The 27,066-nt window shown below is 45.3% G+C and overlaps 1 protein-coding gene across 2 annotated transcripts in view; it reads left to right on the top strand.

Annotated features, from left to right (window-relative positions):
- The first annotated feature begins 6,334 nt into the window (after positions 1–6,334).
- The window catches only part of LOC146839412 (transmembrane protein 176B-like), a 64,687-nt gene continuing 43,955 nt past the window's right edge, over positions 6,335–27,066 (top strand). The window contains exon 1 of one of the 2 annotated variants that reach the window (XM_085651452.1): positions 6,335–6,561. In XM_085651452.1, the coding sequence (XP_085507578.1) occupies positions 6,538–6,561 (24 nt within the window). In that variant the 5' untranslated portion in view covers positions 6,335–6,537. Of the gene's footprint in view, positions 6,562–20,397; positions 20,464–27,066 lie in introns of those variants that run through there. The other variant, XM_085651453.1, reaches the window with a different exon arrangement.

Here is a 27,066-nt window from a genome sequence, read left to right as displayed (position 1 = left end):
AGCTCCCCTCCTGGCTGGGGAGTTACAAGCCGCCTACCAGGCCGCCAACCCAGCTGGAACGACCGCCTACGAGGATGTGAAAAAAGCCATATTAGAACGGCTAGGTTGTGATCAGGAATACTACAGGACCAAGTTCAGGAGGGAGAGGTGGAACTCTGGGGACAATCCACGTGCCCTATATTATAGGATCAGAGACCTGGGGAACCGCTAGTTAACACCCCATGTATCCACAATAGAGGAAGTGACGGAAAAAGTGTTTTTGGAACAATTCCTGGACGCCCTACCCACAACAACTCGTACATGGGTGAAACAACACCCTAATCTCAATACCACCACAGTGGTCGAATTAGCTTGTGCTTTCCACAGGTCACCTGAGTTTAAAGCCGGAGTAGCCCGGACCCCCTCTGTTCCCCCAAGAAACACACCCAGACCTGACATAAAACCCTGTGTCCAGACTAGACCAATTCCCCCAATCCCGAGCCTAGGAGGTCAGGGACCACAGTGCTATAATTGTTCAGAGTGGGGCCACATAGCTCGACAATGCCCCCACAAAACCTCGGCAGTAGAACCTATGGAGGTAGGGTATACGAGGGGACGGATATGTTTGGGAGGTCAGGGGGCCCCTAGATATAAAAAAGAGGTACTCCTGAATGGAAAGAAGCAACGAGCACTGTTTGATACAGGGTGTCATGTGTCCGTGGTGGACAGGTCCCTAGTGCCCCAGCCACAGTTAAGAGAGACAGAACAAGTACAAGTCACCTGTGTACACGGGGATACAAAGTCCTATCCTGTCGCAGAGGTACTACTCGATATATCTCACGATCCCCAAATGAGGCGAGTAGGGGTAATACCGTCCTTACCGGAGGCGCTCATCATAGGTACAGACCATCCCAAGTTCGAGCAGTACTTAAATGAGATAAGAAACGAAGTCCCATCATGGTTACAGGAGGCGTCCTTTAGCGCATGTGTTCTAGAAACAGGAACCGGCAAAGATAGGAAAAGTAAGACAGAAAAAAGGAACGCAAAACAACTGTATGCAGAGGCACATGACTCGTATCACGCTTTTCCTATCTCCCTTACAGACCCAGTGGAGGCGTCCCGATTAGCTTCCGTTCAGCCCAGAGAGACGATCAAACCCTTGTCCATGCCTGGGAGCAAGTACAGGAGCAGGACGATAAGAAGGTAGGACCTTACTTTCTTCTGTCTAAAGGGCTACTATATCGCTCCGTAAAGGAGGGGGACCGGGTCAAAACCCAGCTCCTGGTACCTCTTGCCTTCAGGCCTCATGTAATGCAGTTAGCACACAACCACACAGGGGGTGGACATTACGGGAAAGAGAACACTCTGAAGTATCTGTTGGGCAGGTTCTACTGGCCAGGGGTATATAAGGATGTAGCGAAGCACTGTGCGTCCTGTGTAAGGTGCCAATACTCAAACCCCGAAGGGATCAAAAAGGCCTCCCTAAGTCCCTTACCGATAATCGACGTTCCTTTTAGGCGCGTCGGTATGGACTCGGTAAGCCAACTCACGCCCTCTGCTAGAGGCCATAAATACATCCTAGTCATAATTGACTATGCCAGCAAGTATCCAGAGGCCTTTCCCTTGACCTCCATGACTTCACCTGCCGTAGCTAGAGCCATGATTAGTTTATTTACCCGGGTGGGTTTCCCATCAGAAATCCTTACGGACCAAGGAACTCCTTTCATGTCACGACTAATGTCCGAAGTGGGTAAGGTGTTAGACCGAAGTTCGGATCTGGTGGATGCCTATCACCCAAAGACGGATGGACTGGTGGAACGCTATAATAAGACCATTAAAGGCATGCTCCGCAAGGCCATATCCGAGACAGGGAGGGACTGGGACCAGCAACTACCACTGGTCCTGTTTGCGATCAGAACCCATGAACAGAAATCAACAGGGTTCTCTCCGTTTGAGTTATTATTCGGAAGAAAACCCCGAACCCTGTTAGATATGGCAGCCGAACAATGGGAGACAGAGGACGAGGAGGGACAACCCATACCCAAATATGCAGCCGATTTAAAATCCGCTGTTGAAAAAATATGGGGTCTAGTGCATGAAAATATGGAAAAAGCCCAAAGTACTCAAAAGCTATACTATGACCGAAACAGCCGACTAAGAGAATTCACCCCTGGAGACAAAGTTCTCCTCTTACTCCCCACTACAGAAAAAAAACTACTGTCCAAGTGGCAAGGCCCCTATGTGATCGAAAAAAAAATCACCCTAGTTACATATAGCGTTCTCCAACCTCTTAGAACAGGGGGCAAGCAAATTTACCACGTTAATCCACTGAAAAGATGGGAGGAGCCCACTACCCAAGATGGCCCAGGGCAGTCTGTCCTTACAGTAAACACAGAAAGGCCCCTAGAGATAACCACAGCAAACACACAACCAAACATGAGCGCAAAAGCCCCTGAGGGGAACATTATGTCTCCTGACCAGAAAACCCAGTTAGCTTCCCTACTTGACCGTTTCCCTGGTCTCTTCTCCACCACCCTGGGACTGACTTCCCTAACCCACCATGATATCATTTCCCTGGACAACAAGATAGTGAAGTTAAAACCGTATCGAATCCCCGAAGCTAGAAGAGAAGCGGTGGAAAAAGAGGTCACAGATATGTTGCAGGCTGACATAATAGAACCCTCCACAAGTAACTGGTGTTCACCAATAGTGCTAGTACCGAAACCCGACGGAAGTCTGCATTTCTGTATGGACTTCCGTCAAGTAAACAGTGTCACTAAATTCGACTCATACCCGATGCCTTGAATAGATGAACTAATCGAGAAAGTAGGAAATGCCAAATATTTGACAACTCTTGACCTTACTAAGGGTTATTGGCAGATACCCCTAACACCCCAAGCCAAAGAGAAAACAGCATTTTCAACGCCATCAGGACTCTATCAGTTCCGGGTACTCCCATTCGGCCTCCACGGGGCACCCGCAACATTTCAACGTCTCATGGATCGTGTGCTGAAACCACATACAGGTTATGCAGCCGCGTATTTAGATGATACTGTCATCTTCAGCCCAACTTGGACAGATCATCTGAATCATCTAGCAGAAGTGTTTTCAGCCATTCAGGACGCCGGGCTAAAGATAAACCCAAAGAAATCTCTGCTAGTCACGGATACAATCCAATACCTCGGATACACAATACAAGGGGGTCTGATAAAACCAGAGTTAACGAAAATAGAAGCCATCAAGTCCCTTCCTAACCCAAAAACCAAACGGGATGTCCGCTCCTTTCTTGGGTTTATCGGGTACTATAGAAGGTTCGTCCCTAACTTCTCTACCCTGGCTAGTCCGCTTACGGATCTGCTAACAAAGACATATCCCTCCCGAATACAAACATGGACGGAAGCACACGAACTCAGCTACCAAGCTCTAAAAGATGCCATATGCACAGCTCCAGTTTTACGCTGCCCAGACTTCCGCAAACACTTCGTCCTACAAACTGATGCATCCGGTCTTGTCTCAGTGATTGACAGTTAATTTGTGCTCGTCATCTGTGACGTCAGGGCTGTCTGGAAATGATGAGGCATCATTCACGCTGAACTCAACTTCAAAAGTAGAGAAGTCTTCAACCGAAGTGACAAAGTCCCAGGTCATGCTTTCACGGCACGCCGTTCATGCTTCTGCACTAGCATGGGGGGGGGAGTGTGAGAGAGAGCAAATGGGGGAAGTGTGTGAGAGTGAGTGTGAATGTAAGACAGTGTGTGTGAGTGTGTGTGAAAGTGTGTGTGAGAGAGAGTGTGTGTGTGTTTGTGTGAGTGCGTGTGAGTGCAAATGACTGTGAGTGTTTGTGTGACAGTGTGTGTGTGAGAGAGTGTGTTTGTGAGAGAGTGTGCGTGTTTGTGAGAGAGTGTGTGTGAGTGAGTGCGTGTGTGTGAGAGAGTGTGTGAGTGTGTGTGTGTGTGTGAGTGAGTGAGTGAGTGGGTGAGTGAGTGTGTGTGAGTGCGTGTGTGTGTTTGGAGGGGGGCAGAAGCATGACAGGAGGAGGACAACAGCCTCCACACAGATATTGGTAGATTAGGATGGACATTATCAGCTCAGCAAATACAATAACACTGCCATGTCTTGTTCCAAGACGTCAACAAAAGAGCAATCCAACAGTTTCCAATGCAGACTATACAAAGTCCCTGAAACTAGTGCCATAACTTAAAAATACTACTGAATAACTATAACTCAATGTAAGTGCAGAAGTAGATCGCTCTCGGAACATTTTTAGCATGGTAACATCATCATCACCACCTAATGATTTCAAAGTGTAACAAAAATTTCTAGGCACACTAACCGCTGAATATACACATTTCCACACAGTAATTGCCTTTCCCAAGATCGTCGTGGAGTCACCTGTGCTAGAGGTTTATATTTAACTGCAGATATATCAGGAGACCTCATATTGCTGTGGCTAGCTGTCGTCAAATAACATTTATAGGATACTGAAAAAAATATGTAGAAAATATTGCTGGTATTCCCTTGGTTGACAGACTGGATACATTGTAATAGGAAGGGGAAAACAAGCACGCGAGTGGTGCGTGCGCCACAGTGAGACATCTGTTTTGAATTATCGCGCACACGTCTGGGCACGATAATTCAAAACAGATGGTGCCTGTGCGGGTAACCGCAAGCAATAGGCCATGGGCGGAGCAAAGGCGGGACATGCACCCGCCTTTTCCCAATTGCGTGCTGTCTTTCTTAGAAAGACGCACGCAAAGGCCAATAGCCTTTGACCAAAAACAAACAACATGCACGAGCCTATGGTCAGATTTTGAAGCCCTCTTACAAAAAGTCTTGCAGGGCAGCGCATGTGCGCTGGCTCAGGCGAGACATAAAAACACCTCTGCACCGCAAACCCTAGTGTTAGACATCCATGCGGCCGTGGGTTGGGGACCTTGGGGTTTGCCTGCTCAGGCACCATCTGTCCCAGAACTGCAGCCCACATTTTAAACATGCCCAGACATATCCCTCTTACATGAAGGCACTTTTTTTGCGCACACATTTAGGGACACCTTTTTTCTTTACATAACCTAAATGCCCTGCTAACCTAACACAGCCTTCAACACTGGCTCACACTCTGACACACCCTGTGCCACACCCCGTGCCACACCCCTAGCTCAGCTCCGGTTGGGGCTGCCACACATACATTATGTCCACATATTTTCTGTGCATGAGCTGTCACTTTTAAGGACAGAAACGACCTGTCACTTTTAAGGACATGCATGACAAGCAAAGGTATCCTGGCTTTCTACTCACAGGGTTTGCAGATGCTTGCACAGCCCCTTCTGTAATGCCGATCTTGTGGATGCCCATTTTGTACCCACGTGACATCAGGGTGGCACACTGAGCTGACTTCGTCATTGCACTAGTTCTGATTTCTACTTAAAGGAATGACCGCGGGCCTGGGGGGCGCAGCCGGAGCAGATAGTGGCCTGCGTTGAACGCCTCCCGAGTGCGGGCACCCAGGGGCAGGAAGGTTAGTGAGCCCACGAGAAGTGGGCACCGTGATGGGTGGGTGGCATACTAACAGCCCAATCCCAAGGAGGGCCTTTGTTCATCAGGGCGTTGTAGAGGTCAAGCGGCAGCACAGTCCTTCATGGCCGCATAGCTGCTAGATGCCATAAGAAGGAGGGGCTTTCGCCCTAGGCGCTGTCAGAGGGTGTTGTCAGGACAATGGACTAAACAAAATAGTGTTAACAATATCACACCTGCATGACGTGTGATGATCCATGATCTTGTTCTGATACTTGTGGTGTGAATAAAACTGTGTCAGTTTGTGCACCAAGTGGCAATCGTGTGTAAATAAAGAGGCTAAGTGCACCTGTCGAAGGCCTGGGAGCCCCCGGGGGGAGGGGGTGTTCCTGCTGATCTGGGAGGGGTTTAAGTCTCCACCTCAGATAACATACGTATATGTAAGGCGCACCTTCGGGGTATTGTGGCGCTGAATAACAGATGTTTATTGTTATCCAGCTCAATGGTACGCTTTTGGTCGACCTCAGAAGGATGAAAGGCTGAGTGGATCCGCTGGTATTTGAACCTGTGACCGTGAGGTCAAACACAGGGCCCTACAGTGGATGCATTAGTCACTAAGCCACCAGACCCACAAGACCTGTCAGCTGGTGTAGTAAACCCCCCCTCCCCTCCCCCCCTTGGGAAGCAGGTTGAACGCACTCCTGTGGTGCACCGGAAAGCACCACCATCTGGGTTTTGCCTTTTAACTGTAGGAGGGCGTGGCCTCCATGGAGGTCACTGCTGAGGTTTAACCCTTAGGCGAGCGGCGCTCTCCGCCAAAGGCAGGGCCCCGCCCTCCCTCGTCGGGCAGCTCTCACGGGCATCGGCTCAGGGCCGCCGGTGCTTTCCTAACCAGAGTGATGTGTTGGTTTAAAGGGAGGGGCCCCGAGCCCCAGGCTCCTCCCCAGGCCCGGGGAGTCTCTCCCCCTCTCTCCCTCTGATCCAGCAGATCTCAGGGTGGCAGTGCCAGGGAAGGTTATCGACTCACTTGGTGACTGGGCCGCGGGCATGGATTCATCCGCTCCTGGGGAGGTAGGTGCCGGCCAGCACCCCCGCCCTGCCGCCTCAGCTGGCACAGGGAGGGCACGCTGCCAGATAATACACCTCAGTGGGTTCACCTCCCGCTGCAGAATGACGGGTCTGGCTGCTACTGCTAAATCCCAGACTGCCGCCCTGGCCAGGACGGCGAATCAGACTTTCAGCCCTTGTTTGTTGATAAAATGAGTGACACTGCGCCGTGGTAATAGCGTCTGTCATTCTATGTGGTAATAGCGCCTCTCATTCTGTGCGGTTATAGCGCCTCCCATTCTGTGCGGTGCAGTTATAGCGCCTGTCATTCTATGTGGTAAAATCGCCTCTCATTCTGTGTTGTGCAGTTATAGAGCCTGTCATTCTATGTGGTAATAGCGCTTGTCATTCTATGTGGTGATAACTCTGTCATTCTGTGTGATGCGCGCGACGTGAACAGTTTCTTCACACTTTGGCTCGATGGATAGTTCGAGATCCTCCCAACGCCCTCCGGGTCGCGTGTACTTGGTCCCGTCTTTATGTCGCTTCCTTTTGTCTCACATTGTGACGCTGTAAAGGTGTTGTTTGTCCTTCATTCACATTTTCTTCTTTTCTTTGTATTCTTTCTCCAGTGCTTTTAATATTTCTATTGCGTCATCGTGTTCCATTCTCCATTCCTTCTGTCGATCTCTTTGTCATTAGTTCCTTCCTTTCATCTTCCTTGCTCCCTCCCTTTTTCTCTTCATTACTTCCTCCCCTTTCTTCATTCCTTCTATCCGTCCTTCCGACCTTCCTCTCTCCCTCCTTCGTGCCTCCTGCACTTCACCCTTCCTTCTCCCCTCCTCCTTTCCTGTCTTCCTTCTGCCATCTCTACATCCTTCTCTCCTTCCCTCCCTTCTCCAGCTCTCCATCATTCTTTCCTCCTTCACTCCCTCTCTTCTTCCCTTCCTCCTTTCGCACTTCTCCTCCCCATCCCTACCCCTGCCTCCACCTTCGTGCCCAGCTTTGCTCATTCAGTGCCCCCTTCCTTCCTTCTTCCTTCCAGCTTTCATTTTTCTACCCTTCTATCTTCTCTCCCTCCTCCTCTCCTTTCACTTTTGTGTTTTTTAATCGTCACTCCCCTCCCCCTAATCTCTGCTAGTAGATTCTGTATCAGGCAGCACCCACCCGCTCGCCCACCACCCTACTCCTGACCTTTACAGGCAGGGCACGAGTCGGGGAACAGTCGGGTGGACGGCGTCTACCCACTTCTTTCACAGGGTGGACACCGTCCACCCTGCCAAGAATTTGGGCCCCACTGAATAATGTGCTGAACTCGTCCCGGTGTAATTTCCAAACACGGCCTGCACGCTGTCTGCTTTCCATGTGCAACAAGCAACAAAGTGCAGGCGGGGCTGGGGCTTTCTTATTTCAGACTCCTGCTGGGCCCATAACAAAGGCCGAATCTGAGGGGTCATCAGGCCTCCTTTTGTTCGAGTCTCTTGGCTGGGAGCAGTCAGGAGCCTCACACCTGATGCAAATGAAGCTGAGGAGAAACAAAGACTCACACCTTGTTAGCACTTCACACTAAGAGAGGCAGCTTTCCACTTTGTTTAGTTCCTGTTTAGGAGATATGCGTGCACTGTAAAAATGTCAGATGTGTTGGTCTTTCCCAGTATTTACAACAAAAAAATTGCATTTATATGGAGCTCACTTCCCCTGAGGAGGCGTTGAAATAATTAAAAGTACCACTATTTTTTCTTGTATAGCCCTACTCATCCCAATGCAGGGTGTCAGAGCGCTTTACATCATACATTACATATACAATAAAAGATATATGTTTGTAAATGGATGTACAGAATGTGTGACATAAAACTGGGGGATTACAAGGTGCAGGGTTCACATATCGTCTTCCATAGCTCACTGTGCTATTATCCTCGCAATGTGCTCAAATGGACATGGATTACACTGCCGCAAGAGTAGATCTGTTTAAATTCGCTAGGTCATTAAAATTGAAGAAGTATTTTGCAATAGCTCCCACAAAATCAGTTAATTCCGCAACTAACCAAGGAGATCGTGATGATGGGGTCTTAATGGTCAGTGATATCAATTTAATGGTTGAGATCTGAGAATTGCAAACAGAAGGAACTTTGACCAGTGATGATATGGCCGCTCAAGATCTGCCCAGCACATCAAGCAGGGCAATTCAACTGACCCATGAAGAGCAACTTGAAATTGGGGGCAGTGAGACAACGAAATTTAAATTACCGTCGAAATTCATACCAGTGACATCAAGGGATTCTGTAGATGTTTTTAGTGATTTGGTGATTAATGAGGTGAAAGAATTGTATACTCGAATAAAGGCAAAGAAAAAACCATCTACTCAGCAAGTAAAAGAGTATCATGCTTTAGTTGACAAACTTGCAAATGACAATGATTGTATTGTCCGCAACGCGGACAAAGGTGGTAATGTGGTTCTATGGGGAAAACAGAAATACCTTACTGAGTCTAACAAACAATTGGGGAACAGAGTTAACTATGCTAAAACTCACAATGATGTTATGTACAAATGTTTTGATGTGTATAACACCCAGTTATTGGAATGGCAAAGACAGGGCTTGATCAGTAGGGATGAGCTGTCTTATCTTAAAATATCTAATCCTACCACTCAGCTGTTTTATTTAATCCCTAAAATACACAAAGATAATAACGAATCCCCCAGGCCGTCCCATCATTTCAGCCATTAGTAGTGCTTTTCAACACACACCCAAATTTGTTGATTCCTTTCTATGTCCATTAGTTACTAAGCTCCCCTCTTTTATCCAAGATACAGGGGATTTCCTACGCAAGGTGTATGATGTGCCATGGGAACCTGATTTTCTTTTAATGACGATAGACGTGACGACCCTGTATATCAGTATTCGTCATAAGGACGGGTTGAACGCAGTCAGGTATTTCCTGGGAGGGAGACCTGTCAAACTCTGGCACCATTTCCAAATGTTGTTATCCATGATTACCACATGTCTGGAATTTTTTTTTCCATTTCAATGAAGATCTTTATCATCAACGGTGTGGTACAGCGATGGGCACCTGCTTCGCCCCCAGCTATGCCAATTTGCATATGGGCTGGTGGGAGGAGCAGGTGATCCAGTCGCTTTTTCAACAAGAATGGTAAGATAATGTGATTCAGTGGAGTCGCAACATTGATGATTTATTTGTTGTATGGAAGGGAGATGAGATCAGTGCCTGAGAGTTTGTAAAAAAACTGCAAAATAATCAATTGAATCTGAAATTTACCAGTGTCATCAGCAGTGTAGAGGTAAACTTTTTAGACCTGACAGTTTACATCCACCAAGGGAGATTACACACTAAACTATTTCGTTAATCCACCGATGGGAACACGTTGCTACATGCAACGAGTTTCCACCCGGCCAATTTGGTGAGAAGCATTCCCTATGGGGAGTGTCTCCGAGCCATGAGGAACTGCAGTACCAAGGAAGACCTAGAGGTAGAAATAGATTGCTTAAAGAGCAGGCTCGTTACAAGAGGGTATTCGCAAGAATGCATTGCAGCAGCAGTATATAAAGCAACTAAACAGTCAAGGGAGGATTTACTCTTTAATCCCAGCAAAAAGAAGGCCGTGAATAGGATAGAGAACTCCCAGTGTAGTATGATTACCACATTCAACAACCAACACAATGATTTGCATCATATTTTACAAAAACATTGGCACATCATTCGCAATGATCCAATTTTGAAACAGTGTGTTCAAAGAAGGCCTCTTATCACCCTTAGAAGGGAACATTCCTTGAAACAAGCACTGTGTAGTAATGAGTCCAGACGTGTAGAGGATCTTTAGATGTTTATTTGTAGTTGATTACAAGTCATCCAGTTCAATCCAATACAAGACAAGGAGATATTAGGTAGATCAGATTAAGACTAGAGCAAAACCCCACCAGGAGCAGCCAGGATGGTGCTCAGCCCTTCTCAACTGACATCTCTGGCTTCCAACATTCTGTAATACATCATAGGATGAACATTCCACTGGCAGAGCAAGATATTGCATGCATAACAGCAAAGCCAAGATATTACATATAAAACAATGAAGAAAGAAATGAGAACGAAAGGACAGAGGAAAGACAAAGAGTAAGTCAGAAACACTGCACACCAATGAGAAAACAGAACAACCAAAAGAAGATGCGAAAACATAAGTGAAAATGACAAAAGGTGAGAATGCCATCCTCCCTTCTAGCACAACAACAGAAACGAAAAGAGAAAACACCAACGACTACCCCAAGATATACTTGCTGGCCAGGCATGTATAAAAAGAGACAAGTCATATCAGACATTAACAAATAGAAGGAGAAGAAAACCTCCAATGAACGAAATAACAACACAGTAAGAGAAGAACACAGAAGAACAAAGAAGAAAAGAATCCAGAATCCACAGAGGACACCAATGAGAGATATCAAAAGGAAAACTGGGCTATAACAGGAAATAGTGAGAAGATAGAAATAAATCAATAACACTTCCCGTTAAATAAAAAAAATCTATATATAAAGAATGATGACGTTGAATACCAATTGAAAGCTGTAATCAAAACACATTAAATTTGAGAAGATCACCAATTGGTATTCAGACCAAATACCCTGTGAAGGTAATATCAAAATAAACAGGTGGTGAATGGGTGCACACTGTGCACTGAACTGATGAGATAAAACCCAATAAACACACCACATTAAAATATTGTGCACTGTTGTGAAGAGACTAATTTCTAACGCAACACCCAAAAATGGGTAAAACAAAAAATGTTGTGCACTGTTGAGAAGAACGACACACCTTGTGTAGAGGTCCAATGTCGTACACTGCAGTGATGGGACTGTGACCCATACTACTCACCTCGAGTGGAGCTCATTTGTTGTGCACAAAATGGGTATGTAACCCATGTGAGACACCTCATGTAGAGGCAAAAAAAAAAAATGTTGTGCACTGTAGAAGATGGGACTGAAACCCAAATAACCCAAGTGCAAAAACGAGGTATAAAAAATGTTATGCACCGTAGCGATGGGACTATAACCCATGACACAACTCGCATAGAGGCAAAATGTTGTGCATCATAGAGGTGGGACTGAAACCCAAAAACCCACATATAAATGCAAAAGGGCCTGACACCCTTGCATAGCACCCCGAAGGAAAGCAGATTAGAGTTGTGCACAAAATGGGGAACACCCCATAGACACTCTGTGTAGGGACAATGTGAAGTGCAGCTAAACCATTTAAGTAAAACCAAACATCCCCAACTTAAGGGAAATATATTGTGTTAAGCTGAAACACTATAAACTGTAAAATGTCATATGAATAAGACATCCCCAAAAAAATGTGAAAAATGGTCACTAGATGGCAGCATAACACAGCGCAGTGAATAGTAAAACAAAACATAGCCAAAGATTTGAGGGGGGGAAAAACGAATCACTGTTCTTTTTTTTTTTTTTTAAACGAGTCACAGTTCGTGTTTTGACATGACCGCTGCTCCACTCTCATAGGTGTTCTGCCAGTTTTGAACAAGAGCATATCTTAATGTTACTCTTTGTTACTGTCTAAGTATAAAATGGCAAGAAAACAAACAGATTCTGGCACCGGATGGCAGTCACTTGAACACAATTAAACTTCCACTCACCACCATTGTCCATAACATCATGCACTGTCCTCTGTAAGAAAATCAGACCGATCACGAAGATAATAGGACAATCCCCAAGCACTGGAAATAGGAAAACAGATCATGGACAAAAGGAAAGTAGAACGTAGCCACGAATAGCTGAGAGGATTCATGCCAGACAATGCGCACCTCCAATGAAGATGTAGTTGGAATTTTGTGAGTGAGCATTAGGAAAACTACATGAAGCAGTTCCAACCACAAGATGGTGGCATGTTAGGTCACGCGATGCCGGTTGGCTAACGGCAGAAACGTGTACCAAAACGCGAAAAAGGCATCAAAGTTGATGAGGAAACATCACACGCAACTTCTGTAGATGACGTGGGGCAGCGCGAAGAAGAGACTGCACCCGACCAGAGCGCACAGGTAAGCACATGCAAAGTTTTTTTTATTTTATTCAAATTGGCAGTTGGGTAATGGGGCAGAGTGGAGGTCCCAAACTAGCTGAAAAAACACAGACAAAACATGCCCCACCTGACTTTGCTCATGAGACTTTGCATTTCCTTAAGATTGTCAGTAGTGAAGACACACTTAGCCTGGGATTCAAAAGTCCTGCTCTCCTCCTGTGCAGTTAAAATTCAAAAACAGTTCATGTCACACCGTACCCACAGAGTGATTACGCCGCTTTCACTCGGGGGCTCATTGGAGAGTCGAGGATTGGCCCCTTCATTTTGCACAAGCACTCGACCCACCAGAGGGATGAAAGCGGCGTAATCAAACTGCAGGTCCCAGCATGCATCGGTGAAACGGCACACCAGAGGCCAATTAGAAATTGAAGCACTTGAAGAAATAGCGTGCGAGGACAGTGCAGATGAACGCGATATTGACTGCTTGTGTGTCTGGCATCTGAGGAAGAGGTTGGAAGCCTCAAAACGCGTCATGCCAGGGGGGCACCATTACGGGGTGAGAATCAGTCTGTTTTTATTAAAGTGGTGACACTTACCTGCTCTGGAGTGCGGCCTCATATCTGCGGGACTCTTTGGAAACAATATATATATATATATATATATATATATATATATTCACTGAAAAAACCATAGGTTTCACACATGTTATAGTTAGCGGAAATTTTACTGATAAAAAACCAATGAAATTCCCCCGTTATAGTTAGTGCAGGCAACTATAACTCACGCGACCGCAATCCTCTGCTGATGCTAATACTGTATTTAGACACTTATTTGCCCATGTCTTCTTCCATAAATTTTTAGCTATACATAGATTACAAATATTTTTTTTTCATAAAGACACATATGTCATCAGCAGAAGATTGCGGTCGCGTGAGTTATAGTTGCCTGCACTAACTATAACGGGGGAATTTCATTGGTTTTTTATCAGTAAAATTTCCGCTAACTATAACATGTGTGAAACCTATGGTTTTTTCAGTGAATTTGCAAGGTTTTTTAAATGCTAATTCCTAACTATAACGTGTGTGAAACCTATGGTTTTTTCAGTGAATTTGTACGGTTTTTTAAATGCTAAGTTACTTTACGCCATTCGTGGCGTGCGCGCCCACTTAACGCAGTTCGTTCCGTGCGCGCACGGTGCGCTTCGCGCACCGTGCGCGCACAGTGAGCACGCGGTGCGCTTCGCGCACCGCGCGCCCACTTTACGCAGTTAGTGCCGTGCACGCACGGTGGGCACGCGGTGCGATGACAAAGCAAGAAAGCACGTCAACAAATCTGTTTCTGCTTTCCTCCGTGACTATGGTATGGGTGCCATTTACCACAACAACTTGCGTTTCAATGATGAAGGGAACAGAGTCTTCCTCTTGAACCTTAGATTCTGCATCGGTACTTACTTGTAGGTACCACTAAAAAATCATTTCATAAACACAACGGCTCTTTTTAGAGGCCCCTAATATCTAAACACTTAAATCTGATTTTCATTTTTTTTTTTTTTTTTTTCTACCGTACGCTTACCGTAAGCTTACCGTACGCGTACCCCGTGATTTTTTTTAAAATCAATAAATGTTTTCTTTGTACTTTACAGTCCTTCTTTGACCCCCTCACAAATGTAAGGGGGTCTGTAACTCTCCTCATTGCCCCCTTTCCTTGTTTTCACTCTTTTTTTTCTGAGTGAAATACACAAAATGGCGGCCGCCGCTTCCTGGTTTCGGCCGATTCGAATGTTTACTAAGATCTAAGAGCCAATCAGAATCGCGCTCGCGCACGCCACCGTACGCTTACCGTAAGCGTACGGTAAGCGTACCGTAAGCGGGCTCAGATATATATATTGATATAAAGGCTATTTTCTCAGAATCTACTGAACAGATTTACACCAAACCTACAAAAGGCACTTCCTTGACCTAGGGACTACCTCTCTGCCAAATTTTGAGTAATTCTGTTCAGCCGTTCGGGCTGTAGCTCGTTCTAAAGGTCCTATGGAAAAATGCATGGGAAAAACGCGTTTTGGGACCCCCCTTTTATCTCAGCCCCCGCTTGACGGATCCCCCCGAGACTTTCAGGGTAGGAGCGGAGCGTAGCGCCCCACCTATTTTGAGAAATTCGCGAGGATTCGTCGACCGGCGCCAAAGTTATTCAAAATAGAATGTTGAGGTTTTCCTATGGAAACGTGGTCCTAACTATAACTACCTACTGGCGACCGCCAGTAGGTAATATATATATATATATATATATATATATATATATATATATATATATATATATATATATTCAGCTTCCGACTCTCCTCCTCATTCTGATTTACATCAGGAAAGAAAGCACTCACGGGGGATCGCTTCCGTTAATTTATTAGGCGGACACTATGCACGTATATACAAACAGACGCGTTTCGGTAACAACCTTCCTCTATGTTTACCGAAGCGCCAAAAAGTCATGGGTTATAACATTTCACTTCCTGCATAGGCATAGAAAGGGGACTATCGCGACATCGCGAAGACCCTAACAGCCCATACAGCCTACCCGCGCCATCTTTGAATGTCTAAATATATAAAAAACATTACAAAAGGCCGTCATAATGCAACAATAGAGTATATGACCTGCCACATCGAGTATGAACATCAATCATCTATCACGCCTCACAATAGGTAATGTTCATACTCCAGCGTTGTACCAAAATTCATTAGAAACATCTCGCCCTGTATGGGCAATATCCTGGAAGGAAATGTCAATATTTGTCAAAATTCAACACAATATTATCTCCATGACTCGAGACAGCCTATCGACATATTTCTTAATATTAAAACTATATACAAATGGGATCCTTCTACTATATATCAAAATCCAGATCATAATCACAATCAAAAACAAAATTATAAATCTACAGAGCAAAGAGAAAGACAAACGAAAAGATTAAAAAATGAAAAAATGAATGCAAAAGTGAAAAGAAAAGAAAAGTGAAAAGGAGCAAAACGAAACTAAACGAAAGAGAAGAGAGACAGGGAGAATTGCATGGATAATCCTATATACACTCTATACAATAATTTATACAATAGCTTCATCTTGGTGAATTTATATACATACATGATATTTAATATTTTCATCAGACTAATTCATCAGATGTCTCACTCCCACAGATGTATAGCAAGCTCTTCACTACTATTTACACCTAGCGGTGCCTTCGTCTGGAGGTCGATAATATACCGTGACTCCAGCCTACGTAATCTTAAAATCCTGTCTCCACCTCTAGGATTGATAGGCACATGATCAAGACAAAAATAACTCAGCATATCCCTGTTGTGATGATGAACTTTATCAAAATGGCGCGCAACAGGGTATGCTTCATCCCCCTTCACTATTGCCCGCATATGTTCCAATATCCTGATTTTTGTAGGATGAATTGTGCTGCCTACATAACAAAAGCCGCATGGGCAAATAAGACAATAAACTGTGTAAGGTGTAGTGCAAGTCAGAAACTTTCTAATGTTTTTACGAATGCCTACCGTAGGTATATCATATGCAAGGATCCTCTTGTTACCCTTGCAGGCTTTGCACTTCCCGCATGGGTAAAACCCTTGCATAGACCCAAAGGCAGATCTCGGGGCATCCGTAAGATGACTCCCAACTAGGTCATTTTTCAATGATCTTGCTTTTCTAAATGTAATGAGGGGGTTGGAAGGAAGATCCTTCCCTATTACATTGTCCGTCTGCAATATGTGCCAGTTTTTCTTCATGATTTTTTTCAATCCCTTGCATTCCTGGAGAAAGTAGTGATAAGCCAAAATTTGCCTTCACTAATTCTATTGTCTGTGTTCTGTATGTCTTTATTCCTCAAAAGATCTTCCCTTTTTATGGCATTAACCCTCCTAAAGGCCTCATCTAGGATTTGCTGGCTATAGCCCTGTATTTCGAAACGGTTGATACTGTCCTTTGCTGCCAACTGAAACTCCCTATCATCAGAGCTATTCCTCTTTATCCTGAGTAATTCCCCATAGGGGATGCTTCTCACCAGATTAGTTGGATGGCTACTTGAGGCATGCAGGACAGAATTCCCTGCAGTTGCCTTCCGATAAAGTCTTGTTTTCAGCTGACCTTCCTCTACATAGATGTTAAGATCTAAATAGTCCACTGCTACAGCGTTGACCTCACCAGTGAATTCAAGATTGACCTCATTCATATTAAGGACCCTAATGTAATCCCTAGCTGTTTCCAGTGATCCGTTCCATACGATGAACAAGTCATCGATGAAGCGGTACCAACTGACAACTCGATTGGTCCACTCTTTGTTGGCCTCACCCCAGGCCTCCTGTTTGGTAACTGGGGGCGAAGCAAGTCCCCATGGCTGAACCTGAGGTCTGCCTATACATCTGTGTTTGAAAAAGAAAAATGTTATTAGTTAAACAAAATTTAGCAAAGTCCAATACCAATGCGCTATGTTCAGTATACTTCAGCGGGCGTTTGTTCAAAAAATATTGTATAGCCACCAAAACATCCTGATGTGCTATTGAAGTATACAAGCTGGTAATGTCCAAAACCATCAATTTATAGCCCTCCTCCCATCGCAGTTAGGCAATATGACCTAGCAAATATTTGGTGTCTCTAATGTATGATTTAAGAGTTTTCACATGAGGTAAAAGAAAAAAATCCACATAAATCGACATATTTTCAGTGAGACTCCCTTGCGATGCCACGATAGGTCTCCCTGGCAGTGTCCACCTATTCTTGTGCACCTTCGGCATATAGTAGAAGGTCGGGATGGTCGGATTCAGTCGTCTCAGAAATAAAAATTCATCCATAGTCAAAAGTCCCTTTTCATGCCACTTCCTAATTGTTTTCTTTTACCTCATGTGAAAACCCATGAGTTTTCGGCGCTTCAGTAAACATAGAGGAAGGTTGTTACCGAATCGCGTCTGTTTGTATATACGTGCATAGTTTCCGCCTAATAAATTAACGGAAGCGATCCCCCGTGAGTGCTTTCTTTCCTGATGTAAATCGGAATGAGGAGGAGAGTCGGAGTTGAAATTGGTATGCGGGAGCATTTAGAAGCACCCGCCTGCGAGTGCACCACGTTGGTGTTTTGGAGCGGTAATATATATATATATACATATATTGTATTGTATTAAAATGTATAAAGCGCATAGCTGGCCCAGCAAAGGGGCATCCCAGCGCTAGACGGCATGAAGAGTTAGGGCTGCAGGAAAAGCAGAACCTAGATTAGAGGGAAAAGGTAAGTTTTAGTAGCCTTCCGAAATAACAAATAGTTATCCAGACAACGGATGTGCGCCGGAAGAGAATTCCAAAGCTTGGCCGCCAGAGGCAAAAGGACCGTCCACCTGCGCAGACCTTCCTGACCCTAGGAACGGTCGCCAGGTGCTGGCAATAGAACAAATGTGGCAAGTAGGGGTGTAGGTAGAAATCAGGTTTGCCAGGATACTTGGTGAAGAAGAATTCATAATTTTAAAGGCAATACAGAGGGACTTGAACTCGATACGCCTAGCCACCAGAAGCCAGTTGAGTTGGTGAGTGGCATTGAAGGTGGAGCACATTCTGGGAAGGCCCAAAAGAGTTCTGGCAGATGCATTTTGAACCCTCTGGAGACGTAAGATTTCAGCCTTATTATCCCCCATTGGCATAATCTAGCCAAGACATGATGGTAGCCTGGATGATCACCTGGCGGGTGGCAGGGTCAAAAAACTCTAACAGCGGTTTAAGCCCCCGCAGGAGACCAAAACAGGTGCCCACGACTTTTTTGGTATGGACCTGAAAAGTGAGGGCCGAATCTACCCATACACTCAGATTTTTTACCACCTGTTTAGGGGTGGGTGCACATCCCCAATACAGTGGCCACCAACGTTTGCTCAACAGCTCAGGATTTTTCCCCACCAGCAAGATCTCAGATTTGCCGGCGTTGAGCTGGAGACAGAAGACAACCACTCTGCGACAGCTGCGAGGTCGCTCCGGAACTTAAGAGCGTCCTGCGTGGAGTCGTTGGAGAGTGCCACAACCAGCTGGGTATCATCGGCATAAGAAACTGCTGTTAACTCTCTGCTCCTGGCCACAGCCGCCAACGGTTGGATGTATAGATTGACTGAAAAAAACAAAGGTTACAGAGACATTATAGTCAGGCTCACATTTCATTCACTCACATATTACATCCCTCATAACACGGTCGGTGACATTACTGATGACATCACTCATTACATGGTCAGTGACATCCCTGATGACATCTCAAATGACATCACTGATGACAGCAGGACTCGAAAAAACATTACATTTTTACTAGACCTGCAGGCCTAGTAACCTTAATAATCTACTCAACCTAACTGTAATGTATTTGACCCGTGAACTGGTCTCAAATTGTGTGACCCTAGGCAAATATTTTGTCTTATGGAGCCGCCTTTTTCTTTCTTATCGCATAAGAGAGCACCTCCAAATATGCAAGCTCACTTCTGCTGTACAAAAAAATTCTTTATTTACTGGACTAAGGGGGATATTTATAACTGAAGTGGCAGAGTGACGCAAAGGTGTCTGCATGCAGGGGAAAGATTGTTTATGTTCAGGAAGGTCCCCCTTCCCGTACATAAACAATCTTTAAATGCCATTTTGTCACTTCTATGTGGGCTGCTTAATGCAGCACACATGGAGCTCACAAAATGGCATTTCTTTTAAAGATTGCTGATGTGCAGGAAGAGACACCTTTTTGTACATAAACAATCCAAGGCTTTTTGCTTTTTCCATGTGTGCTGCACAAGGCAGTACACATGGAAAAAGCAAAAACGAGGAGAAATAAAGCATTTCTTCTCATTTCGCCAACTTAAGACTAGGTATTCCCTGGCCTTAATCTTGGCGCTGCCTCCTATTTACACTGCCCTTGTAAATAGGGGTCAGCATCAAAATCGATTGGGTGTTGCAGTGGTACGCCCACCGCAACACCCACTGCCCACCCCTTTCATGCTACGCACACCATGAAAGGGGGCCTTATTTACAAGGCAGCGTTAAGCCACGTTAAGTGGCTTAACGCTGCCTTGTAAATAAGGCGAAGCCCCTATTCCTTTGGGACCGTCGCAAAAAGTGACGTTCCCCTGGCGATAGGGGCTTGTAAATATGCACCTAAATGTTTGCTCCATGTATAACAAGAATCAAGCCCATATATATGGTACACATGATTCCTGGCTGGCCTCTTAGTTCACTAATAGCATTGTCATCAGGGCAGGAGCAGTAATAATTCCCAGTTCATGTTTAAAAAATCACTTTTCATAAATATATTATGAAAGCATGATGTGGTATTGTACTGTTATTTACAGATAGTATATTTTCCATTGAAATGGCCACAAAACTTTCCCACTAACATATAGTTTTACTGCTAATAGCCCATGAACAATTTTGGGAAATTGGGTTTCAGCAACAATATTTAACATTTGCACATCACCAAGTAAAGTGTTCTAATTTGTTTTGATCTAATAAAAATATTTTTTTCAATACGGAATTACAAAAATGGGTCTTCAAAACTAGTGAAAATACATTTGAATTGTTTGAACTGTTCACTTAGCTATTTCAGTGTTGTGTTAGAAAAAGCCTGACATCTTACAGCCTTTCATTTAACATGCTTTGCACAGCACAATTGTCACACAGTTCACTTTACAAAATCCTCTGAAAGCCAGCAAATGTGACAAGATAACAAGATTTAATGGCAATTGTATTCCCCTTTCATTTTGTAAATAATAAGGATGCCTTTAACTCTTCTTATTTTGTCACATATGCTCTGCTTTCAGAGACAGAGGTCAAAAGTCAGCTTGCCTTCCCTGAAGTTAGAGAATTTTCAACTTGCCAGAAAGGGTGAGTAGTCCCTAAAAATAGCTCACCCTGAATAAATCTTGTTTGACCATGGGAGTGGGTGAGTGGATTTTTCGAGCCCTGTGACATCACTGATAACATCATCCAGTGAGTGGGCTTGTTTTCTAAAAGTTTATGAGTGTTAAACATATATATCAAGGTACTACATACGTTAAACTAGTATACTTTCTATACTACTAATTAGTGATACTATTCCTAACATATATTATGAGTGGGTATGTGACTGTGGGTATCTGTATGTGAGTGGGTGTCTGATTGCCAGTATGGGTGTGTGAGTGGCTGTATGGGTGTATAAGTAGGTATGTGAGTACCTGTGTCGGTGAGTGAATGGCTGTGTGAGTGACTATGTTGGTGAGTTCGTGGGTGTGTCAGTGGCTGTATGGGTGAGTAGGTGGCTGTGTGAGTGGCTGTATGGGTGGGTGAGTGGGTGTGTAAGTGACTGTATGGGTGAGTGAGTGGGTGTCTGATTGGCTGTACGAGTGAGTGACTGGCTGTGTATGTAGCTGTGTGGGTGAGTGAGTGGCTGTTTGAGTAGCTGTTTGGTTAAGTGAGTTGGTGTGTAAGTGGCTGTATTAGAAAGTAAGTGTCTGTGTGAATGGATTTATAGGTGAGTGAGCAGATGTGTGAGTGTTTGTATGGATGTGTGAATGGGTATGGCAGGGGTTGTGTGTGAGGGAGTGTGTGAATGCTTGTATGGGTGAGTAAGTTGCTGTGTTGAGAGGCTGTATCAGTGAGTGAGTGGGTGTGTGAGTGGATGTATAGGTGAATAAGTGGGTATGTGAGTAGCTGTTTGGGTGAGTGTGTGAATCTGTGAGTGGCTGTATGGGTAACTGACTGGTTGTATGAGTGGCATTATATGTGAGTGTGTGTTTGTGTGAGTGCCTGTATGAGTGAATGAGTGGGTGTCTGAGTGGCTCTATGGATGAGTGAGTGGTAGTGTGAGTACTTATATGGGTCTGTGAATAGGTATGTGAGTGGTTGGGTGCATGTGTGAGAGGTTGTATATGGGTATGAGTGGGTATGAGTGCTTCTGTGGGTGATGTCATCAGTGATGTAGTTTGAGGCGCCATCAGTGATGTCAATGAACATGTCATGAGTGATTTAATATGTGAGGTCATAAGCAGTGCATTGCGGTGGCATAAGTTATACTTAGCACTGGTATCTATGACTGCTGAATTTCACTGGTTTTGTATGAATTTAGATGTGAGCCTAACTATAATGTCTTTGTAACCTTTGTTTTTTGAAAGAATTTCTAAGATTTTTTAATCCTATTTCCTAACTACAACATCTCTGTAACATTTGTTTTTTTCAGTGAAATTCTAAGGTTTTTAAAAAAATTCTATTTCCTAACTGTAACCTTTGAAAATGAGTGTGTGAGTGAGTGCAAGAGTGTCTGAGCGGGTGTGTGACTGAGTGCGTTTGTGTCTCAATGGGTGTGTGAGTGGGTTTGGGTGTACCTGCATAAGTGTCTCACTGGGTGTGTCAGTGGGCGCATGAATGTCGGACTGGGTATGTCAGTGAGGGCATGGGTGGGTCTGTGAGTGAATACATGAGTACCTAAGTGGGCATGTGAGTGACTGCATGAGTATCTGAGTGGTTTGTGAGCAGATGCATGAGTCTCTGAGTGGGTCTGTGATTGGATGTCAATGTGTCTAAGTGGGTCTATAAGTGAGTGCATGAGTGTCTGAGTGGGACTGTGAGTGGGTGCATGAGCCTGTGAGTGGGTCTGTGAGTCGGTATGTGAGTCTTTGAGTGGGTCTTTGAGTCAGTGCATGAATCTCTGAGTAGGTCTGTGAGCGGGTGAGAGAGAGTAACTAGGTGTATGAGTGCCCGACTGGGTCTGTGAGTGGGTGTACATGTCTCAGTTCATCTGTGAGTGGGTGCATGAGTGTCTGAATTGGTCTGTGAGAGTGTCAGAGTTTTTCTGTTAATCGGTGCATGAATGCCAGAGTGGGTTCTGCTTGTTCTCTGCTCATTTTCTGCTCACTTCGGATTTTTATTCTGCCTCTTTCTGCTTGTTGCTGGCCTTATTTTGCCTCTTTCTGCTTGTTTCTGAACTCTATTTTGCCTTTTCTGCTCATTGCTGGCCTTTATTTCTCCTCTTTCTGCTTGTTGCGGATCTCTATTTTGCCTCTTTCTGCTCATTTCTTACCTTTATTTACCCTAGTTCTGCTAGCTTCTCACCTTTATTTTGTTTACTTCTGCTCATTTCTGACCTTTATTTCGCTTCTTTCTGCTCCCTTCGGACCTTTATTCTGCCTCTTTCTACTTGTCTCTCACATTTATGGTTCTGGGACATGGCCTTTTAAATAATTAATTTTAAATAGGTGAGGGGCTATGCAGGCCCCCCTCCATGGGCCGATTTAAGCCCTGGGGACCCCATTCCCCGGGCCCGGCCATTATACTATGGGGAGGGGGTTGTGCACCACCCCTCCCCGGGCCGATTTTGGCTCTGGGGACCCCATCCCCAGGACTCGGTAATTATACAATGGGGAGTGGAGCTGTATGGTCCCTCGCTCTGGGCCGATTTCGGCCCCACAGCCCCCATCCCTCGCGGACCGTCCACAATTAAATGGGAAGGGGGGATACACAGCCCCCCCATTCCCCGGGGTCAAGCCATGTCACCTTGGTGTACCCAAAGTACCCAGTGTGCAATGGGACTGCGGGGGGAGACAATGGCCCTCGGTGTCCCAGGCGGCTCGCTGTCTCCTGCGGGAGCCGGCATTGTTCTGACAGACAAGGGGCTGCAGAAAGGCAGTTCCCTGTCCGCCAGAGCAATGTTTTCATCTGCTGCCCTGCACGCATATTAGGATGGAGGAAAACAGATGAAGACGCCACGCTGGCAGAGTTATGTTTGCTTTTGCTTGGTGGGAGCTGTCTGCTTTTGCTTTGCTTGGTGGGAGCTGACAGCTACCTCGGGGGTGGAGGTCCCCAGGGCCAGAAATGGCTCCATTAGGGGGTCCGTGTGACCCCCCCTACATTGTAGAACTTATCCCCTGGGAGGTGGTGGTCCCCGGGGGTCCATAACAGACCCCCTGCAATAATTTATTTCAGTCCTGGGGAAATGGCAGTCCCCAGGGCTGCGGGGGGAGGGGCTGCATGGGCCCTCAAGCATTAATGTTGTATGTTTAGTCCTAGGGAAGTGGCGGGCCCCAGAGTGCGGGTGGGCCCACCAGTCCTGCCCACACACATATTTTTCAATGCCCCAGGGAGGTGGCAGTCCCTGGGGCTGCAAGGCCCCACTCATTTATTTATAAACATTTGCCCTTGGGAGGTGTTGGTCCCTGGGGAGCAGAGAGTGCTGCATGGTCAACCCCCACATATTTATAATCCTGAGTCCCAAGATGGCTGCCAACACTTCCTGGTTGAAGTGTTGGCAGCCAATCACATTTCAGCAAGGGGACTGTCGGATCCTTGGAGGATCCGTGCCCCTAAATATACAAATTATAATTTCTTTTAATAACTCTAAAACTACTAAACAGGGTTACACCAAAAACCATAAAGCAATCTTTCTGGATCAAGAGCTATCTTTCTGCCAGGTTTGGTGTAATTCCATCCAGCGGTTCGGACTGTAGTTGTGTTCAAAATCCCTATGAAGATTAACATTGGAAAAACACTTTTTTGACCCACTCCATGTTTTCACCCCCCACTTGACGGATCGCCCGAAACTTTCTATATGCACATAGATTTTAATTTAAGTTGCGTCCCTGGGGGATGGAGTCTCCAGTGCCTTTTCAAGGCTCAGGGAGGTGGGATGTGCGGCCGACCATCTCTTTTTAAATACATGGGGCCCGCGGATGTGGTCCTGCGTGCTTCCCTCACCTAAATAAGTAAATTTGGACTCTTGAGATGGGGTCCGCTGGCCAAATACGGCTTGGAGAGGGGCTCTTTGTGTCACCCTCCCCTAAATAAGTAAATTGTGCCTTGGGGGATGGGGGATGGGTTCCCCGGGGCTGACAAAGGCTCAGGGAGGGGCTGTGTGGCCCTTTCCCCTTTTATTTCAAATTTTTGTCCCCAAGATGTATTTCTGGGGCCTAAATCGGCTCAGGGAGAGGGGACACATTCCCCTCCTTTATTAATACTTGGCCCTGGGGGATGGGGTCAACGGGCCCTAATACGGCTTGGGCGCCTGGATCCCTCCCCTTTTTAATAAAATTCAGGCCTGGGGGCCACGCTGTCCCCCCTCCCCTTTATAATGTAACATGGCCCCAGGGGATAGGGTCCCCAGGGGGGCCATTTGCCCCCCTAATCCTCTTTATAATTTAAAGAGGCTCCAGGGGATAGGCCCCCGGGGCCTCATAGGTTTGGGGAGGGTGGACACATGGCCTTTCTCCCTCCTTTTAAAAAGAGACAGCTCTGGAGAATCGGGACTCAGGGGCCTGAGGAAGCTCAGGGAAAGTGGGCCAAACTGCCCCCTTCCCCTTATAAAACAAATGAATGACTCTGGGGAATTGGGTCCCCGGGGCCTAACAAGGCTCAGAAGGGAGTGTATGCCTTCCTCCACTGTTAAATTGTTTTTGTCCCCTGGGGATATGGTCCCCGGGGCCTTTTTGAAGGCTTGGTGAGGGAGGCCACATGGTCCCACTATCCTTTTTATTGGAACTGGCCCCAGGGATGTGTTATGTTCAACATTGACCCTATAACCTACACTTCATGGGTAGTTCAACTCACATTAACAACCGACCACAGATAGATGGGTAACCCCTACTGCGCACGCTGTTCAATATGTTTACAACAGTTCCCCAAGATATTCAACGTCTGTTCCAGAATAAATGCCCTGCTACGCACAGCTTATATAGTTATCTAACCCCTCACAGTGAGGAAATTGGTTTGAGATGAGTAGAAAAATGGGCATTGTAAATGGTGTTTCCTCTATAGAGAGAGTTTACTCTGTGCCACAGAGTTTGCAGACAGTGAAACTCTCATGAGAACTACACCACAGAGTATTAAAAGGTATTGCAGAGTCTGGTGGCTTAGTGGAGTAATTATTCCACCGTATGGGCCTGTGTTCGACCTCATGGTCAATGGTTCAAATCCTGGTGGGTCCACTCAGCCTTTCATCCTTCTGAGTTCAACAAAATGCACACCATTGAGTTGGGTAACAATAAACATCTGTTATTCAGATACCCTTCTGGGTGAACGTGTGCTTTAGAAATACATATGCTATGTTACGTTAACTACTAAGAAGAGTGCACACTCTATGAAACACTTGTCATAAAATATGATATTCGCTTAAAATAACCACGGCCTGAAGGTGCTAAAGATCATACTACCTGCAGACTTCATACTGTGGTGAAAACTTTACAGATAACCCATCTTCCGGAGCAAAACAAGCACATGTACATAGGTTAGTGCCTGATGCACACAGTCTTCTATGTTATCTAGAAATGTTAATGCTGAGACGATTCTGTTTAATAACTCAAGGCTACTTACAATACTTAGGGTCTAACTTTGCAACCTTCCATATACACAAAGGGCATTTACGAGTAGTAAAGTCAGACTTTTATCTCAGTTTCACTCAAGTTTTGGTCTTAAGTTTAACAGAGTCTAGACTTTTGGTGTCAGTTAACTTAAGACCAAAACTTAACAACTTTGTGGATTTGGCCCAATGTAACTACTACGTAGAATCTTTGCCATGTTAGAAAGTTTTTCTGCAGAACCCAAAAAACTTGTGTGGAACATACTGGACACAAGTTGTCACTTGTCATCTGCACACAGAGTTACTCTTCAATTCAAAGATTTACAACGTGTTCAATACCTCTGCACACCTATGATGCATTAGAAGCACATGCAGTTTGGAAACACTTACACCAATTAGCTGGACACAGACTATACAAAATAAGGTGGAAAAGTAATATGGAAGGTACCCACCACTATGTAAACTATAAAACAAACTAGCACACTCATTGGATGATTGCTCATCAATGATGTCATTTGAGATGTCATCAGTGATGTCATAAATGATGTCAAAGTACATGTCATGAGTAATGTAATGTGTGAGGGATAAGAAGTGCAAAGTGTGGGTTCAAGTTATACTTAGATAACGTTACATTAACCTTTGTTGTTTTTCAGTGAGTATACACACAAACGCGTACGCGTGCGCGCACACACACACACACACACACATATATATAAATACATATAGAAAGGGAGAGAGAGAGGAGGAGAGTGCCTGAAATTATAGAAGTAGAAAGCTTATTCCCAGTGAAGCAGGGCCGCCATGTATAATATATGGGACAAGGTAAAAGGAGTGCCATTGGAATTATGCTGCAATTTAGGATGGAAATTACCGGCTGACAAAACTATACTTCAAAGGAAAGGTAAATTATGAAACAAGGAAAGGTGAGTAATGTGGCACAATCTGTAGCATTGTTATGAAGCTAATTTATCTTTTAGTTCCTATCGATACAAAAGAGAGCTTCCAGCCTTTCCACGCATGGCCTCCGGCTAGGCCTTGTACCCAACCCACTGAAGGCAGCTACCCCCAGCGGTGCATGGCCGAAGCCAGGTGCAAGTTTGCCGCCGGACCTTGACCGTTTCAAGGCTTTGATTCCACCATACTGGGTGCTGCCAACCCCAATATTT

Source organism: Triturus cristatus, chromosome 4_1, assembly GCF_964204655.1.
Source record: "Triturus cristatus chromosome 4_1, aTriCri1.1, whole genome shotgun sequence".
Classification (NCBI taxonomy): Eukaryota; Metazoa; Chordata; class Amphibia; order Caudata; family Salamandridae; genus Triturus; species Triturus cristatus.
Note: the sequence above shows the minus strand (reverse complement) of the source record. Positions and strands in the feature narration are given on the sequence as shown.